The 18,382-nt window shown below is 38.3% G+C and overlaps 1 protein-coding gene across 1 annotated transcript in view; it reads left to right on the top strand.

The window, feature by feature from the left end:
• GPSM2 (G protein signaling modulator 2) overlaps positions 1–18,373 on the top strand; it is a 62,981-nt gene extending 44,608 nt beyond the window's left edge. The window contains exons 11-15 of the mRNA XM_082679125.1: positions 1,378–1,448; positions 3,879–4,055; positions 6,350–6,509; positions 7,385–7,602; positions 17,571–18,373. Of these exons, the coding sequence (XP_082535251.1) occupies positions 1,378–1,448; positions 3,879–4,055; positions 6,350–6,509; positions 7,385–7,602; positions 17,571–17,798 (854 nt within the window). The 3' untranslated portion in view covers positions 17,799–18,373. The remainder of the gene's footprint in view (positions 1–1,377; positions 1,449–3,878; positions 4,056–6,349; positions 6,510–7,384; positions 7,603–17,570) is intronic.
• The last annotated feature ends 9 nt before the right edge of the window (positions 18,374–18,382 follow it).

The raw sequence follows: 18,382 nt of genomic DNA, 5'->3' as shown, positions 1-18,382 counted from the left end.
GGTGGCTGCAAGAGCAGCCTTAGCATCTCGTGCCCATCTCTGCTGTCCATGCTGATAGCCGCGGCTGGCGCCAATCTCTGGAGCTTGTTTAGGCAATGCTCTGAATCCCTTCTCCTTGCACACCCCAAAACAGTGGTCTCTTGACTCTTAGGCAGGTCCAGACTTTTTCCCGGACTCCCTCCTGGCTAGCTGTGGTGCACTAGCCCCCTTCAGGCTGTGTTCACGCAGCCATCCCCAGTCCTCTCCCGGGATCTGACCTCCAAAGCCCAAGCCTCAGCTCCCAGCCCCGCCCGCCCCAGCAGGTGAGCAGAGAAGCCTCTGGGGCTGGTGAGTGCTGGTCGGCACCGATCCTCTGTGCAGGAATCTCTGCTTTGCCCTCCGCACCCCTGTTGCTGCACTCTCCTCCGTGGCTCCCAAGCTTCACCCCCGCCACCCCCTGTCTCCGCCAGTGAAGGGGCTTCCTAGTGTGTGGAAACTTTTCCTCCTTCACAGCTCCCTCCCAGAGGTGCAGGTCCCGTCCCTATTCTTTTGTCTCTGTTTTTCCTTTTTTCTTTTGCCCTACCCAGGTACGTGGGGATGTTTCTTGCCTTTTGGGAAGTCTTAGGTCTTCTGTTAAAATTAAGTAGGTGTTCTGTAGGAGTTGTTCCACATGTAAATGTATTTCTGATGTATTTGTGGGGAGGAAGGTGATCTCCACGTCTTACTCCTCTGTCATCTTGAAGGCACCCCTCACCCTCCCCCGTGGTTTATTTCTGAAGCTGGCTATCAGGTATCATGTATTTCTTATATTATGCCTTTTAAAATATTAAAGATTGAATGGATATGAAAGTTCTTCATATTTAATGACAACTTTTTGAAAAAATATTTTGAAGATCTTTTTCTTTAACTTTTTTCCTGACTGGCAGTAAATCTGTCATCTAATGAGATCTTAAAATGGAAACAGGTAACTCAGAAGAGTAATAATATAGTATTGGGGATGTTATTTTGGTTCTTACCTCAAATTTGAAGGCCTTATGTTTTCCTTATGTTTCTACTTACTTAAACCTCTCTACAGTTTGTTTGGGTTGTTTTTAGGAGACTGTGTATCATATAAAACCAGTTATTATAAAAATGCCTTTTCTAAATTAAGGGGTAGTTAGTAACCAAAGTTAGTTTCCAACCAAAATGTTAACTTCCTTACATCAAAACGTTTTAGAGGGAGTGTATATTTTATTTTAATTTAGTTGGTGTGGAAAATTATTATTCTTGAACGAATACATGTTTCCTCCTTCCATGTGGGTTTTTGTAGCAGACTTTAAATTTGAATAACACAGTGATGCTGAATTTTCAGTCTTAAGGGCTCCCTGGCTTACTTAAATTAACTTTTTTTTTACAAAGGTGCACGCCCCAAGTTTGGACGCCGACACAGTATGGAAAACATGGAACTTATGAAGTTAACACCAGAAAAGGTTGGCAGTTTTTATTTCTTGAACTATTATAACAAAATATTTTAGCAACTTTTAATTTAAATAATTTAAGTCTTGTCATATATGGGTATCACTTTAACATTTTCCTTTGAAAAGAATCGAATCGAGTACAATGCAAAAAGAATGTGTACAGTGTGCTGCCATCTGTTTAAGAAAAGTTTTATGCATATATATACTTTGTAGATGCATAAGACATTTCTGGAATAATATATAAGATACTTGCTTGTAACGATTGCCTGTGGGAAAAGAATTGCTGTCTGGGTTAGGAGAAACACTTTTATATACTATTTTGAACTGTTTGAATATTTTACTATTTTATCATGTACATGCATTACTTTGTTTTTTTAATTAAAAGAAGAACAGGAAAATCAGAAAAGGATTAGGAAACTTTTTTCACCTAAATAACAGCAACATTATTGGCAAGATTAATGATATGTATGATCAAGCTAGTGTTTTTAACTGCATTTTTGAAAAGCATTTTTTTTAACAAAGAAATAACTCTGTTCAAGACGCATCTTCTCTAGGTTTTTTTTTTAAGTAACAGAGAAGGGACTTTATAATTGGAAAAAGGTTATTGAAGAACAAATCTAGGCTGCTTTCTTCTACCTCCATTTATCTTAATTTTACATTGTTACGGTATGCTCTTAACACCTTTATGGTATATTTCTTTAAACACTTTTTATAAAATGTGTTTATTGTAGTAACTTTGGAAACTTCCAACAAGGAAATTGAAATTATCGGTAATCCCACCTCCCAGTAGTAACCAAAATTAATGTTTTTGTATTTATTCATCTTGCATTTTCATATGAATATCATATTATAGATACTATTTTATAAGACATAGCAATATATCAACATCTTTCCATGTAATGAAATATTCTTCTGCTCTATTATTATAATAGGCATATTATTTTTTAATATTGACATTTTTGTGTAAGTAGTCTTCATAAGACCAACATCTGATTTGAACTAATATCCAATATTTTTTTATTCCAAACAGTTACAGAGTTTTTTTAAAACTTCTGGTTAACTTCTGAAGGGCTTTATGATTTCCCCCATATATTTACCTCTTATATTGGTGAGTGGTTCTCAAATCCTTAAATCTGTAGATTATTTAAAAAATAAAAAACCAGAACACAAAAAACTTAAGTCAATTTAGATCTCCTTCGTTTTTCTAGTAGGTAGGAAACTAGTAATAAGCAGCAAAATTAATTTGGTGCATCTGTAGTGGTACCAACAGTAAATTCCATGAGAAGATGACCAGATTCAACCCTGTAATTTTCCAAGAGCCTAATGATGATAAAGCTTTATGTCTAATTTAAAATATGTTTAAGTGGAATTAGTTCTTCGTGATTTTTTTTTTTACCTCATAATAAATATTTATTTGTTTTAGTTTTGGCTGCCTTGGGTCTTAGTTGAGGCATATGGGCTCCTCGTTATGGCACGTGGGCTCTCTAGTTGTGGCCTGTGTGCTCAGTAGTTGCAGCGTGCAGGTTTAGTTGCCCTGCGGCATGTGGGATCTTAGCTCCCTGACCAGGGATCAAACCCACATCCCCTGCATTGGAAGATGGATTCTTAACCACTGGACCAACAGGGAAGTCCCTAACTTCCTGTTTGGAAGTCATAATAAAGTCAAAGAGTTCAGTACAGTTTTATCAACAAAAGATTACTACTGCTGTGTAAGTTTTAGATGTTATTTTTTAGGGTTATAAATTCTACATACATCCAAAATTTCCAGTTGTAGCAGATTTCTAAGTAACTCATACCAAGAATAAAACTTTGGCTTCTTCTCTGACCATTTAAATTTTATTTTTATGGACTTTTCGCAAACTTTGTTTTCTTAGGTTCTTAAAAACCTCCATTTTAATATTTTGATAATGAGAAATCCATAACACACATTCGGTACAAGCTGTTGAAAACAGTGAGTTAGGGACTTCCCTGGTGGCGCAGTGGTTAAGAATCTGCCTGCCAGTGCAGGGGGCATGGGTTTGAGCCCTGGTCTGGGAAGATCCCACATGCTACAGAGCAACTAAGCCCGTGCGCCACAACTACTGAGCCTGCGCTCTAGAGCCCATGAGCCACAACTGCTGAGCCCGCATGCCACAACTACTGAAGCATGTACCTAGGGCCCATGCTTCACAACAAGAGAAGCTACCGCAATGAGAAGCCCACGCACCAAAATGAAGAATAGCCCCTGCTCACCACAACTAGACCCGCACATAGCAACGAAGACCCAATGCAGCCAAAGATAATTAATTAAAAAAGAAAACAGTGAGATATACTGGCAAAAAGGAATTTATTAAGAGATCTAAGCCACTCACCCCCCTTCCCACCCCCAATTACTAAATGGCAGATTATATATAGCTTTGGTGATTTTTTTTCATGTCGTGCTTTCCATTTATAATTGTGTAGGTTCAAAACTGGAACAGTGAAATTCTTGCTAAACAAAAACCTCTTATTGCCAAACCTTCTGCAAAGCTCCTCTTTGTCAACAGATTGAAGGGGAAAAAATACAAAAGTAATTCCTCCACTAAAGTTCTCCAAGATGCCAGTAATTCCATCGATCACCGAATTTCAAATTCTCAAAGGGTATGTTTAAAATAAGTTTTTGAGTTTTTTATATTCATACTGGATTTTTGTAATATATTTTTAGATATTCAGTATAAAATATCTTTGTTATTCAAAGAAGTCTTCTGTATTTTCCTATCTTTTCTGTGTTCTTCAAAGCTAGAAACTATAATTACTCCATTCATAGATAAGTTGCTCCACTACTTTGGGCAGTAATTATTTCTTTGTGTTTTAAGTCACTGTTGTTTGCAAAAATACTACCTTCATTTCACCAGAGCATCTCCCAGTGAAAATGTCCTCCACTCAGTCGAGAAGTCAGAACAAATGAAATTCAGATGTTCAAGGAGTTTTAAATACTAATTTAAAATGAAGAGTGTCTGCATGGATCAATTTCTATTTATTTCTATTGTTAAAATTATACAGTTAAAAACGATTTTGTTTAAAAGTGAGCATAGAAATCAGATTATTAAACATAAAAAAATATTTAGAAGTTGAAAAATACCATGGGTTTACTGGTAAGTATCGGGTATCTCTATCTACCCTACAGTCTGATAAAAAGATCAAAATAAATTACAAAGAAGATACTTCAAATTATCAAGTCCATTTTTCAAGCAGTTGAGAACCTTTGAAAAAATTGTTAGCCTTTTATTTTTTAACAGAAATTTCTATTGGTCCTGTTGTCAGCATTTTTTTTTTTTGTATCTGCACCCTTGTAGTGTCCTTTGCCTTGGTTTTTATCAGTTTTTTACATGTTCCTTACACATGTATGACTAACAAAAGGAAATTATTATAATTATTATTATATTATTAAAAATATTATGGGGTATATAAAAATGGTCCAAGAATAATTTTGTAGATCTGGAAGGCATATCTTTGTTCAAGGTTTGAGGTCTTAACTAAGCCCACTTAGCCCAACCAAAAATGTCTGTATTTTTGGAGCCTGTCTTTTGATATTCAGAATTTTTAATTAGAGGCTTTTTGCCCCTAGGGAAAAGTCTTTTTGTTAGTGATTAAGACAGTTGACTATAGCTTATGTACATACTTATTCCCAAACCTCAAGCTTGACGTGTTAAAAATTGTGTTGTCTCAAGCCCTCCTGTTTTCCTTACTTCAATTAAAGGGATACCATGTATACTACACTGTCACCCAAGCTAGGAACGCCGGTGTCATTCTAGACTCCCTCTCCTTCATTGACCACATCCAGTTAATCCCTATATCACTCAGATCTGCCCTGACCACCGTCCCCCCATCTTTAAAAAAAATCTCTGTTACTATGTGTTAGTTCTTAATGTACTGCTTTATCTCTTACCCAGATTTCTGGAATAGGCACCTGAACTGACCCCTTTCCTTCCATTATTAACCGTTGTAATCAATTGGAAGGGCCAGTTCTGTTTCTGTACAAAACCGCTTAAAACTGGCTATTACCAGTGCTTCTCTTATGTCACATAGGATGTCTTTAACTTGTTAGTCATACAGAGGTCCTTGTGTTGGTCTCTTCTTCCCCTCCCCTTTTCACCACCCCTGCATACCCTTCAGTTCATTATCCCCTAAACACTACAAAGCTTTGGAATTACGCATTAATCTGTGTGAAACATCTCTACCCTGCAAATGCTTATTCACTCTCCAGGAACCCACTCAAATATCACGTAAGTTTCTGCTGTTTCACTTAAGAATTAGTTACACCCTTCTCCCAAGGCTCATAACAGTTTGTATATATGTACTTCTATTATAATACTATCATTATGAAAACTAAAATAATTACTTTTATTAAACATTATTTTAGTTTTGAAGCTTTCCAAATAAAGTATAACTGGTACCCCTCTGTCTCAAATATTCATTTATTTGAAGTTTATATTTCTTCAGGATCTTCAAATCTTTAAATACAATAAAAGACCTTAAAAATCACTATGCCAGGAAAATATACATGCTTTCTTACTTTAATCAGTTCTTAGAAAGACTAGTTTACTTAAATTCTGTTGTAGAATCTTAGAACTGAACTTTGAACCTGGGTTACATGCCTGTATCACTGATATTTGCATAATTTATTCAGTATCTGTAGCAGTTCCCCTAAGTCTGAGGTACATTTATTTAGCTTTAGGAATACAAGGATTAAAAAATAACTAGAAATGCTTTTTGTTAGTTGGATTGAAATAACTTTTTATTACCAAGTGGTTGGCATCTTGTATAAAGAAAATGTCAATTTTTTATTTTTAATCTTCATCGTTTACCATTTGCATTTGAGGTATATATGCTATTGTTTCATTGATGATCTAAGGATAATGCTGAAATATTTAGACTTCCTCTCAATATTTTAGAAAATCAGTGCAGATACTATTGGAGATGAAGGGTTCTTTGACCTGCTGAGCCGATTTCAGAGCAATCGGATGGATGATCAGAGGTGCTGCTTAAAAGAACAGAACTCCGGATCAGCTTCAACAGCAGCTTCTGCCACTCCCCCCAGAATGATGCTACAAAGTAAGTTATCTGTGCTTCTCCTGCAATTTGATATTCTTGTGATTTATTTCTGAGAATTTAGGAGGTACAGTAAAGGAGCCTGAATCAAGGTACATCTGAAACGCTGGTATTTGTACAGTTTCAAACAAGGTTTTGTTTCAGTTCCCCTAAGTTTATCTGTATTTCTGGTCCCGTGCACTTTCTACTAACTATATCATACTGCCTCCCAAGTTTCCTAGGGGGTGGGGGAAAAAATCTAACTTTAAAAAAAATGAGGAAAAAATTATAGTTATACATACCTTATAATTACATGTAAAATGCAGATACTTCATATGTGGATTAAAAAAGAAAAGCCAGGACAGACTGAAGAGGAACCTATGGCTATAGCAGAAGCTAAGGCTTGCCTGAGCCTTCGAAAGATCTAAAATAGGTTACTTAAAATTTTCTATTTCAGTTACCAAAAGACTTCCTCCCCCATAGACCAAGACTTGCCAGCAGCACTTAACTCGAAGTTTAGTTAGCTGAATGTCCTATCCAGGGCATGGGATAAAAATACTGTCCATTCATCCTGGTCTGAGAAAGTATGTGAGAAAAACAATTTAGTTACCTTCTGAAATCTAGCCCCATATCTTATAAAGTTACATATTGGGTGACATTAGATAAAGGGAAATATAGTCAAGTCCGAATTACCTCCAAGCGGACCATCTGAAGTACTCTGGGATTCATTCTTCCCTCCCCACCCATCTAGTCTGGCCCCAGCCTATCAGTGATTCTCAGTGACGGAGCTAAAGCAGGAGGGCAGAAAGGGTGTTGGGAGTGAATAAGGCAGAAAGAAATTTTATGTATATAATAAATATGCTTAAATAACTTTATTATTTTTTGATTTTTTTTCGTAGCACCATCTGTTTCCATGGTGTCCCCCAACACAGATGAGTTTTTAGACCTTCTTGCCAGCTCACAGAGCCGCCGTTTGGATGATCAGAGAGCCAGTTTCAGTAATTTGCCTGGCCTTCGTCTGACACAAAACAACAGTCAGTCAGTACTTGGCCACCTGATGACTAATGACAACAAAGAGGCTGATGAAGACTTCTTTGACATCCTTGTAAAATGTCAAGTATGTCTGCACATTTTTGTCATTCCGTATATATAGCTCAGATGTTGTTGAGAGCTTTGGCAGTATTATGATTCTAAATTGGGAAAAGCTCATTTTGTCTTAGAAAGGCAGTAAGTTGATTATTCAGGGGTCCATCAGACACTGTTTCTCCCTTATGATCGCTTCATATTTTGTGTTCCTTTTGGCTGGTGAGGTGGGATGTTGCCAATGACTCCCTCTGAGCTGTAGTAGAGACTACAGGAAGAGCCCCTCTTCTGAATTTTCGGAATAGCATCAGGAGCAACCCAGTGATTAATATGGAGAGAGTCTAGCTGGGGCCCTTTCTAGACAGTTTACCATTTGGGAGAAATGTATATATTGAGATAGCTTTCATATTTTAGCTGTTTTAATAATTATTAACCAAAGTGGTTAAGAAATATCTCAAATGGCTTGGACAGGACCATGAGAAAAATAATGCTTATTTTCACTAAAAAGAGACATTTCCTGTGCCTAACCCTAGTTCTGTGTTCTATGTCTCAGTTTTCTCATTCATAAAAAGATGAAATGATGATCTCTCATTCATTCAATCAAAATATTACTGAACACCTTTTATGTTCTGGGCACTATTCTAGATATTGGGGATACTTTTTAAAGGATCCTACATTTTAGCGGGAGAGACATTGAGTAAGAGTGTGTGTGTACAGATACATAGATAGGTAGTATATGTCAGGTACTGATACTTGCTATAAAGACAATTAAGGCAAGATAAAGAGGTAATGGGTAACCAGGGGTGGTGGTGGTGGTGGTTGATGGAGTGTCTGTTTTAGACGTGGTGGTTAGGCAAGACCTTTCTGGGTTGACACTTGAACACAGACCTGAATGAGGTAAAGCAGTCAGCCATGTGCATATTTACCGGAAGAGCGTTCCATGCAGAGACAGCAAGTCCCCTCTTGGATATAGAAGCTTAGCAGGTTCAAGGAATGGCAAGGTGGCCAGTGTAGTGTGACTGGTGTAGAGTGAGTAAAGGGTAGAGGAAAGTGCTACAGGATGAGGATGGAGAAGTGATCAGTGCCTAGATCATATAGGCTCTTGTAGGCCATGATGAGGTCTTGTGTTCCAGATGTGATAGGAAGACATTGGATGGTTCTAGGAGATCATCCTGACCATCATTGAAAGAATGTAGTGGCAAAGGGTGTTTGTTAGTAGGAAAACCAGCTAGGAAACTAATGTGGTAATAAGGCAAAAAATATTGGTGACTTGGACTAGCATAGTGGGAGCAGTGATGATAAGTGGTCAGAATAGGGATATAACTTGAAATTATGGTTGGTTGGCAAGACCTGTTAATAAACTGGATGGAGGGTATGAGAAAGAGAATCAAGGATGATTCCTACCTTGTTGGCTTGAATAACTGAGTAAACGGATGGTACCATTTACTGAAATGGAGAAGACCAGAGGAGAGACAGGTATGGGGAGAAAAGCAAGAGTTTTACTTTAGATATGTAAATGTGGGAAACCTAATTAGACATTCAAGTGGAATAGGCACTATTAAAATAAAAACCTGGAGCCCCAGAGAGAAGTAACTCTAGGAGTCATCAGCTGGTATTAAAGCCCTGGGAAAGAGATTACATAAAGAATAGATAAGGAAATAGGAAGACTAAGCCCTGGGCACTGGAAAACCACTAATTGGATAAAGGAAGATGAACCACTGAAGCAGGAAATCAGCCAGAGATTTGGAAGAAAACTTGGAGAGTGTGGTAGAAGCCAAGTGAAGAAAGTGTTTAAGGAATGTTCATCTGTGTCAGATGCTGCTAAGAAGCTAAGTAAGATGATGGCTGAGCCTACTAGATATGGCAACACTTATATTGTGAAAGATACTGTTTTAGTGGCATGAGGGGGCAAAGGACTGAGTGGGTTGAGAAAATGGGAAATGTAAAAGGGGAGATAGTACACAGAAAAAAAGGAAGGCAAAGAAATGCATCATAAGTTGGAGGGGGTTATAGGATATAGGTGGGTTTTTCCTTATTTTGAGAGTTAATATACAGCATGTCTGCTGATGGAATGATCACGTAGAGAGGGGAACCAGTGATGCAGAAGAGTATGGATAAAGAACAGTTTTTGCATAGGTGAGAAGGAAAACAGTATATGTGTACAGACTTGGAGGTAGAAGCAAGTAGGAATTATCTCTGGTTGCTTTTATTTTCTTAGCAAAGTAAGAAGTAGAGCTATTTAAGGCAGAAGACCTAAACAGACATTTCTCCAAAGAAGACATACAGAGGCCAAGAGGCACAAGAAAAGATACTCAACATGGCTAATCATTAGAGAAATGCAAATCAAAGCTACAGTGAGGTATTGCCTCACACAGGTCAGAATCCCATCATCAAAGAAAGAGTCTACAAATAATAACTAGAGAGGGTGTGGAGAAAAGGGAACCCTCCTATGCTGTTGGTAGGAATGTAAATTGGTAAAGCCACTATGGAGAACAGTATGGAGGTTCCTTAAAAAACTAAAAATTGGACTTCCCTGGTGGCACAGTCGTTAAGAATCTGCCTGTCAATGCAGGGGACACAGGTTCGATCCCTGGTCTGGGAAGACCCCACAGGCCGCACAGCAACTAAGCCCGTGTGCCACAACTACCAAGCCTGTGCTCTAGAGCCCATGAGCCACAACTACTGAGCCCACGCGCCAAAGCTACTGAAGCCCACGTGCTGCAACTAGTAGCACAGCTACTAGAGCCTGCGTGCTGCAACTACTGAAGCCTGTGCACCTAGAACCCATGGTCCTCAACAAGAGAAGCCACCACAATGAGAAGCCCACATACCACAACGAAGAGTTAGCCCCCGCTTGCCACAACTAGAGAAAGCCCGATGCAGCAACGAAGACCTGGCACAGCCAAAAAAAAAGACAATCCAATTCAAAAATGGGCAAAGAGGCACAACACTGTAAACCAATTATACTTCAATTAAAACAAACAAAAAAATCTAAAAACAGAGTTACCCTATTATCCTGCAATTCCACTCCTGGGCATATATCTGGAGAAAACTCTTATTTGAAAAGATACATGCACCCCTACGTTCATAGCAGCACCATTTACAACAGCCAAGACATGGAAACAACCTAAATGTCCATTGACAGATGAATGGATAAAGAAGATGTGGTACATAAATACAATGGAATACCTACTCAGCCATAAAAAAGAATGAAATAATGCCATTTGAAGCAACATGGATGGACCTAGAGATTATCATACTAAGTGAAGTAAGTCAGAGAAAGACAAATACCATATGATATCACTTATATGTGGAATCTAAAACGTGATACAAATGAACTTATCTATGAAACAGAAACAGACTCACAGACATAGAGAACAAACTTATGGTTACCAAGGAGGGGGGAAGGGGACAGGGGGAGGGATAAATTAGGAATTTGGAAATAACATATACACACTACTATATATAAAATAGATAACCAACAAGGTTCTACTGTATAGCACAGTGAACTGTATTCAATATATTGTAATAAACCATAATGGAAAAAAATATGAAAAAGAAAATATGTATAACTGAATCACTCTGCTGTACACCAGAAACTAACACAACATTGTAAATTAACTATACTTAATTAAAAAAAAAAAAAAAAAGAAATAGAGGGACTTGCTTGGTGGTCCAGTGGTTAAGAATCTGCCTTCCAATGCAGGGGATGCAGGTTCGATCCCTGGTTGGGGAACAAAGACCCCACGTGCCAAGGGGCAACTAAGCCCACATGCCAGAACTAGAGAGCCCATGTGCAACTACAGCACCCACGTGCTGCCACAACTAGAGAGAAGCCTGCACACTGCAACAAAAGATCCTGCGTGCTGCAACTAAGACCTGATGCAGCCAAAAGAATAAACTGAATGAATGAATGAATGAAAAAATAGAGCCATTTAGCAGAGACTGAGGTTGGAGCATGGTAATTATGAAAACAAAAGGAAGTGGAGTATAGTTGACTTGGAGAAACTAAAAGCATGCTGACCAGGGAAAACAGGGTTGCTGAGCTGTGCTGAGGTTCACAGTCATGGAACTAAGGCTGGTCAGTGTAGTTGTATATTTTCTCCAGTCATAACCAGCTGCTTAAGGAGGCAGAGAGATAGATTTAATCAAGCTTTGTATTGCCAGGAGAATAGGATAGAGAGGGAGAGCAATGTCAGGAAGTGCTTTTAGTAACAGATTTTGGAACCTGGACTGTGTCTAAGAAGGAACGTAAGGAAAGGTGTGAAAGTGAAAAGTGGCAGTGGTCTCAGTGGATTCAAGAAATGCTGAAGTTACTTACCTAATAACACACCATCAACATCTATAAAGCAAAAATTGACAGAACTGAAGGGAGAAATGGAGTTTTTACAATAATAGTTAAAGACTTCAATCCCCACTCTCATTACTGGGTAGGACAACCAAGCAGAAGATAAGAAAAAACAGAGGACAACAACACGATAAACCAACTACATCTAACAGATTAGAATAATACACAACAGAACAGAATACACATTCTTACATGTATATGGGACACTCTCCAGGACAGACCATATGTTACGCCACAAATTAAGTCTCAACAGATATCTTAAGATACTATACAAAGTATCTTCTCCAACCAAAATAGGATGAAGTTAGAAGCAACAAAAGGAAAAATTGCAAAATTCACAAATTTGTAGAAGTTAAACCAGTGGGTCAAAGAAGAAATTAAAAGGGAAATTAGAAAATACCTAGGGACTTCCCTAGTGATCCAGTGGGTAAAACTCCACACTCCCAATGCAGGGGGCCTGGGTTTGATCTCTGATTAGGGAACTAGATCCCCCCATGCATGCCACAACTAAAGAAGCCCACGTGCCACAACTAAGTGTCCACGTGATGCAACTAAGAAGTCCACATGCCACAACTAAGAGCCCACCAGCACACAACCAAGTGTCCACATGATACAACTAAAGATCCCACGTGCCACAAGGAAGATCCTGTGTGCCGCAACTAAGACACAGTGCAGCCTAAATAAATATTTTAAAAAAACACAAAAAACCTAGAGACTAATGAAAATGAAAACACAATTTACCAAAACTTATGGGATGCAGTGAAGGCGGTGCTCAGGAAAATTTATAGCTGTAAATGCTTACATTAAAAAAGAAAGATCGGGCTTCCCTGGTGGCGCAGTGGTCGAGAGTCCACCTGCCGATGCAGGGGACACGGGTTTGTGCCCCGGTCCAGGAAGATCCCACATGCTGTGGAGCGGCTGGGCCCGTGAGCCACGGCCGTTGAGCCTGCGCGTCCAGAGCCTGTGCTCCGCAGTGGGAGAGGCCACAACAGTGAGAGGCCCATGTACGGCAAAAAAAAAAAAAAAAAAGATCTCAGATCAACAGCCTAACTTTACAACTTAAGGAACTAGAAAAAGAACAATAAACTAAACTTAAAACTAGCAGAAGGAAGGAATAATAAAGATTAGAGCAGAGGCAGAGAGAACATGAAAAAATAGAGAAAAATCAACAAAATCAAAAGTTGGTTCTTTGAAAAGATTAACAAAATTGACAAACTTTTAGCTATATTAAGAAAAAGAGAAGGTTCAAATTACTAAAATTAGAAATGAAAGCAGGGACATTACTACTGATTCTACAGAAATAAAAAGAATTATAGGAGAATGCTATGAATGACTGTATGCCAACAAGCTGGATAATCTAGATGAAATGGGCAAATAACTAGAAACACAAAACCAAGACTGAACCATGAAGAAATAGAAAATAGATCCATAATTCATAAGGAGATTGTATTAGTAATTAAAAACCTCCTGACAAAAGAAAAGCCCTGGACTTGATGGCTTCATGGGTGAATTCTACCAAATATTTAAAGAACACCAATTCCAAAAATTGTAAAAAAGGGAACATTTACCATTCCTAAGTCATTCTATGAGGCAAATATTGCCCTGATACCAAAGCCAGTTAAGACTTTATAAGAAAACTACAGACCAATATCCTTTTTGAATACAGATGCAAAAATTAGCAACAAAATACTAGCAACCAGAAGCCAGTGGCATATTAAAAGGATTATATGCCATAACCTGATGGGATTTATTCCTGGAATGCAAAGATGGTTCAACATATGGAAATCAATCAATGTAATATACCACATTAATAGAATGAAGGAAAAAAACACAGTCATCTCAGTTGATGCAGAAAAGTCACTTGACAAAATTCAACACATCTTCATGATAAAAAAAAACTAAGAATAGTAGGAAACTACAATGACATAATAAAAATCATTTATGAACCACACACACAGCTATCATCATACTCAGTGGTAAAAGACTGAAAGCTTTTAAGATCAGGAACAAGACATGGATGCCCACTTTGCCACTTATATTCAACATAGTACTGGAAGTTCTAGCCAGTTAGGCAAGGAAAAGAAACAGAAGGCAGCCAAATTGGAAAAGAAGTAAAATGATCTGTTTGGAGATGACAGAGTCTTATATGTAGAAAATCCTAAAGATTTCACCAAAAAACTATTAGAACTAAGAAGGAAAGTTACAAGATCAACATCCAAAATCAGTTGCGTTTCTATACACTAATAATGAACAGTCCAAAAAGGAAATTAAGAAAACAATTCCACTTACAATAGCATCAAAGAGAATAAAATACTTAGGAATTAACCAAGAAGGTGAAAGACTTGTACAGTGAAAACTACAAAATATTTCTGAAAGAAATTAAATATGACGTAAGTCTCTCCCACTGGAAGACTTAAGATTGTTAAAAAGTCAACACTGTTTTGACACCTGACATAATCCCATCGCTCCTCATTTGTAGGGTAGTGTGACGGAATTGTCAGACCAGTATACTGGTCTGACAATTACTTAATAAAGTGAAAAAAAATTTTTTTAAGTCAGTACCACCCAGAGTGTGATCTACACATTTAATGCAATCCCTATCAAAAACTTCCGTGATGCTTTTTTACAAAAATTTAAAAATCCATCCTAAAATTCATATGGAATCTCAAGGAAACCCAAATAGCCAAAACAATCTTGAACAAGAAGAACAAAGTTGGAGGACTCACACTTCCTGGTTTCAGAATTTATCACAAAGCTACAGTAATCAAAACAGTGTGATACCAGCATAATGAGACCCAATGGAATTGAATAGCCCAGAAATAAACACTCTTATATACTGTCAAACAGTTTTCAACAAGGGTGACAAGACCATTCAGTATGGAAGGAAGTCTTATCAACAGTTGATGCTGGGAAAACAGGATATCCACATACAAAAGAATTAAGTTGGACCTTTACCTAATACCATATACAAAAATTAACTCAAAGTGGATCAAAGACCTAAATATAAGCGCTAAAAAACTCTTAGAAGAAAACGTTAAGGGGAAAGCTTCATGACTTTGGATTTGGCTATGGTTTCTGGGTTACACCACCAAACGCACAGGCAACAAAAGAAAAAAAAGACTTCATGAAAACTTAAAACTTTTATGGATCAAAGGACACCATCAACAAAGCAAAAAGGCAACCCACAGAAAATATGTGCAAATCATATAACATAAAGATTAATCTAGAATATAGAGAACTCCAAAAGCACAACAACAAAAAACCTGATTCAAAAGTGGGCAAAGAACCCAAACAGATATTTCTCCAAAGAAGATATACAAATGGCCAGTAATTATAGGAAATGATGCTTGACGTCACAAATCATTAGAGAAATGTAGGATCAAAACCACAATGAGGGACTTCCCTGGTGTCACAGTGTATAAGACTCCATGCTCCCAATGCAGGGGGCCCGGTTCGATCCCTGGTCAGGGAACTAGATTCCCCATGCATGACGCAACTAAGAGTTCACATGCCACAACTAAGACCTGGTGCAACCGAAAAAAAAAAAAAAAACCCCACAGTGAGATACCACCTCACGCCCATTAAGATGGCTATCAAAACAAGCCAAAAAATGCAGAAAATAGCAAATGCTGGTGTAGATATGGAGAAATTGGAACCCTTGTGTACTTCAGGTGGGAATATAAAATGGTGCAGCTGCTATGGAAAACGGTACGGCAGTTCCTCAAAAAGTTAAAAACAGAATTATCATACACAGTCCCACTTCTAGGTATGACTGAAAGCAGGGACATGAACAGATATTTGTACACCCATATTCATAGCAGCATTATTCACAACAGCCAAAAAGGTGGAAGCAACCCAAGTGTCCATCAGCAGATGAATGCATAAACAAAATGTGGTGTACATACACAGTAGAATATTTTCAGCCTTAAAAACATGCTGCAACATGGATGCTGAGAAACATGCAGTCACAAGAGGACAAATACTCTGATGCCACTCATGTGAGCTAGTTAGAGTGGTCCAATTAACAGTGACAAGGTAGAACGGTGGTTGCAGAGGCTGGAGAGAGGGGAGAATGGGGAGTTGTTGTTTAATAGGTTTAGAGTTTGTCTTGCAAGATGAAAAAAGTTCTGGAGATGGATGGTGGTGATGATTGCACAACAATATGAATGTACCTGATCCTGAACTGTACACTTAAAAATGGTTAAAATGGTAAATTTTGGGGCTTCCCTGGTGGCGCAGTGGTTGAGAGTCCGCCTGCCGATGCAGGGGACGTGGGTTCGTGCCCCAGTCCGGGAGGATCCCACATGCCGCGGAGCGGCTGGGCCCGTGAGCCATGGCCGCTGAGCCTGTGCGTCCAGAGCCTGTGCTCCGCAACGGGAGAGACCACAACAGTGAGAGGCCCGCATACCGCAAAAAAAAAAAAAAAATGGTAAATTTTATATTTATTTTACCTCAGTTTTTTAAAAAATGATTTACTGGGGGGTAGTACTGGGGAGCTTGATCTAGAAAAATAGGAGTCCGTGGTCAACATGAGATATTTTAAAATCATGATTTCAAAGACGGTGCAGTTATTGAGAATGACTGTGTCTGGCCTCTGACCATGGGAGCTATTGGATAAGGCAGAGGGCAAGGATGAAACACCAGAGGAGGGGAGGTCTAGGAACTGAAGCGCCTGAGTGTTGGGTAAACTTAGAGGAAAGTGAAATGACCACGAATCGTGACGGGAGAGATGATGAAGAGTGAACCAGGTGTGTGTGGAGGGTGGGATGGCGCTGACTAGGAATCCGGGCAGCCACGGCACCCTCACTGGGCGGTGGGGTTAAACGCTCAGGCGTGTTAGTGCACAGCGCCTAGCAACACGGGGCACTCCGATGTCAGCCATCACATTCCTACTTGTATTCTTGAGTTACAATACCAGACACTGTCCTGTAGACTTTTAAGTGCTTTCATTTGATCAAAAACATTTCTAACGTACTTCTAAAATAAGAATCGTAAGTCAGAACTTGAAGGAAAAATTCACTCTGGGTTATTTATTTCCTTAACAGATTTTATTGCCTAAGACAAGGGTAGGCAAACTTTTTCTGTAAAGGGCCAAAGAAAATATTTTAGGCTTTTTGGGGCCCTATGGCCTTTGTTGCAACTGCTCAGCTCTGCCCTTGTAGCAGGCAAACAGCCGTACACAGTTCATAAACAAACAAGCGTGGTATTGAAACGAAAGTACTGTTTAAAAAAACAGTGGTCAGTGGGTTATAGTTTGCTGACCCTTGGCCGAAGACAGTATTTATAAGGTAGAGATGTAGGGTTTCTGTACCTCACATGATATTCCTAAGGATTTGGTACGTTGTATTTAGTGATGCCTATTACAGTAAGATTATAATCTTAGACATAGGTGACCTTGCATCTTAACTAATCTTACCAAAGCCATGAAGCTATGGCTTCATATTTGTTATACACAATACTTGTTATGCTCTGATTATATGTCATTTCAAATAAAAGATCTTACTAGGTTTCAGGTCTAAAGATTGAGTAAACTTCTAAGAGGCAGAAAATGTTTAAAGCTACATTTTCTTATTGTGAATGACAGACATAACATACCTTGGTGCTCTCCTTCCCTGCAGTATTTGTATTTTAATCTCTTTCTTGTAAATTTTTAGGGATCCAGATTAGATGATCAAAGATGTGCTCCACCACCTGCTGCCACAAAGGGACCAACAGTACCAGATGAGGACTTTTTTAGCCTTATTTTACGGTCTCAAGCAAAAAGAATGGATGAACAGAGAGTTCTTTTACAAAGAGATCAAAACAGAGACACTGAATTTGGACCGAAGGACCTTTTGCAGAATAATGCTCTGTTGGAACTTGAAAATTCAGGAAAAAAATAAGCAAACCACTAGTATACAATGAATATCTTTTTTAAAGCAACCTTATTTCCTTTCAGAACACTGCAGGAAAATTCAATCTATTACTTTTTTCCTTCAAAGGAGAAATTATAGCACTGTACTGAGCTTAAAATGTTTTTAGCCTGATGTAAATATTTAACCTTTGATAGCATAGTATTAATTAACATTCCTCTGGACACTCGTTTCAGGGTAGAGGTGGGATCTAGGGATCTGGGCCTTTGTTCTTTCTAAAAATCCTCCAGGTGATTTTTACAGGCAGTGAAAAGTCAACTTTTGTGATTACTGCTTGGGATTATGTTCTTCTGCAACTTGGTAGATTCCTTTACCTAGTATTTGTAAAGTAGGAAGTTAAATGACTCTAGCCTAGGATTTAATCCTCTTGCTGAGGTAGATTTTTTTTTTTTAACTTTTAATTGACAGTGGCTCTTTTTTATACCGATGTAGTGGGAAATTATGCTATTTCATAAAAATAATATACTTGACCAGTGTGTAAAAAATTATACAGTCTATTAAAAAATCTAGATTTTTTTCCACTAAGAAAATCTCTATTTTCAATATAATTTTAG

Source organism: Grampus griseus, assembly GCF_964374135.1.
Source record: "Grampus griseus genome assembly, chromosome: 1".
Lineage (NCBI taxonomy): Eukaryota > Metazoa > Chordata > Mammalia > Artiodactyla > Delphinidae > Grampus > Grampus griseus.
This window is presented reverse-complemented; position numbering and strand designations above follow the sequence as displayed.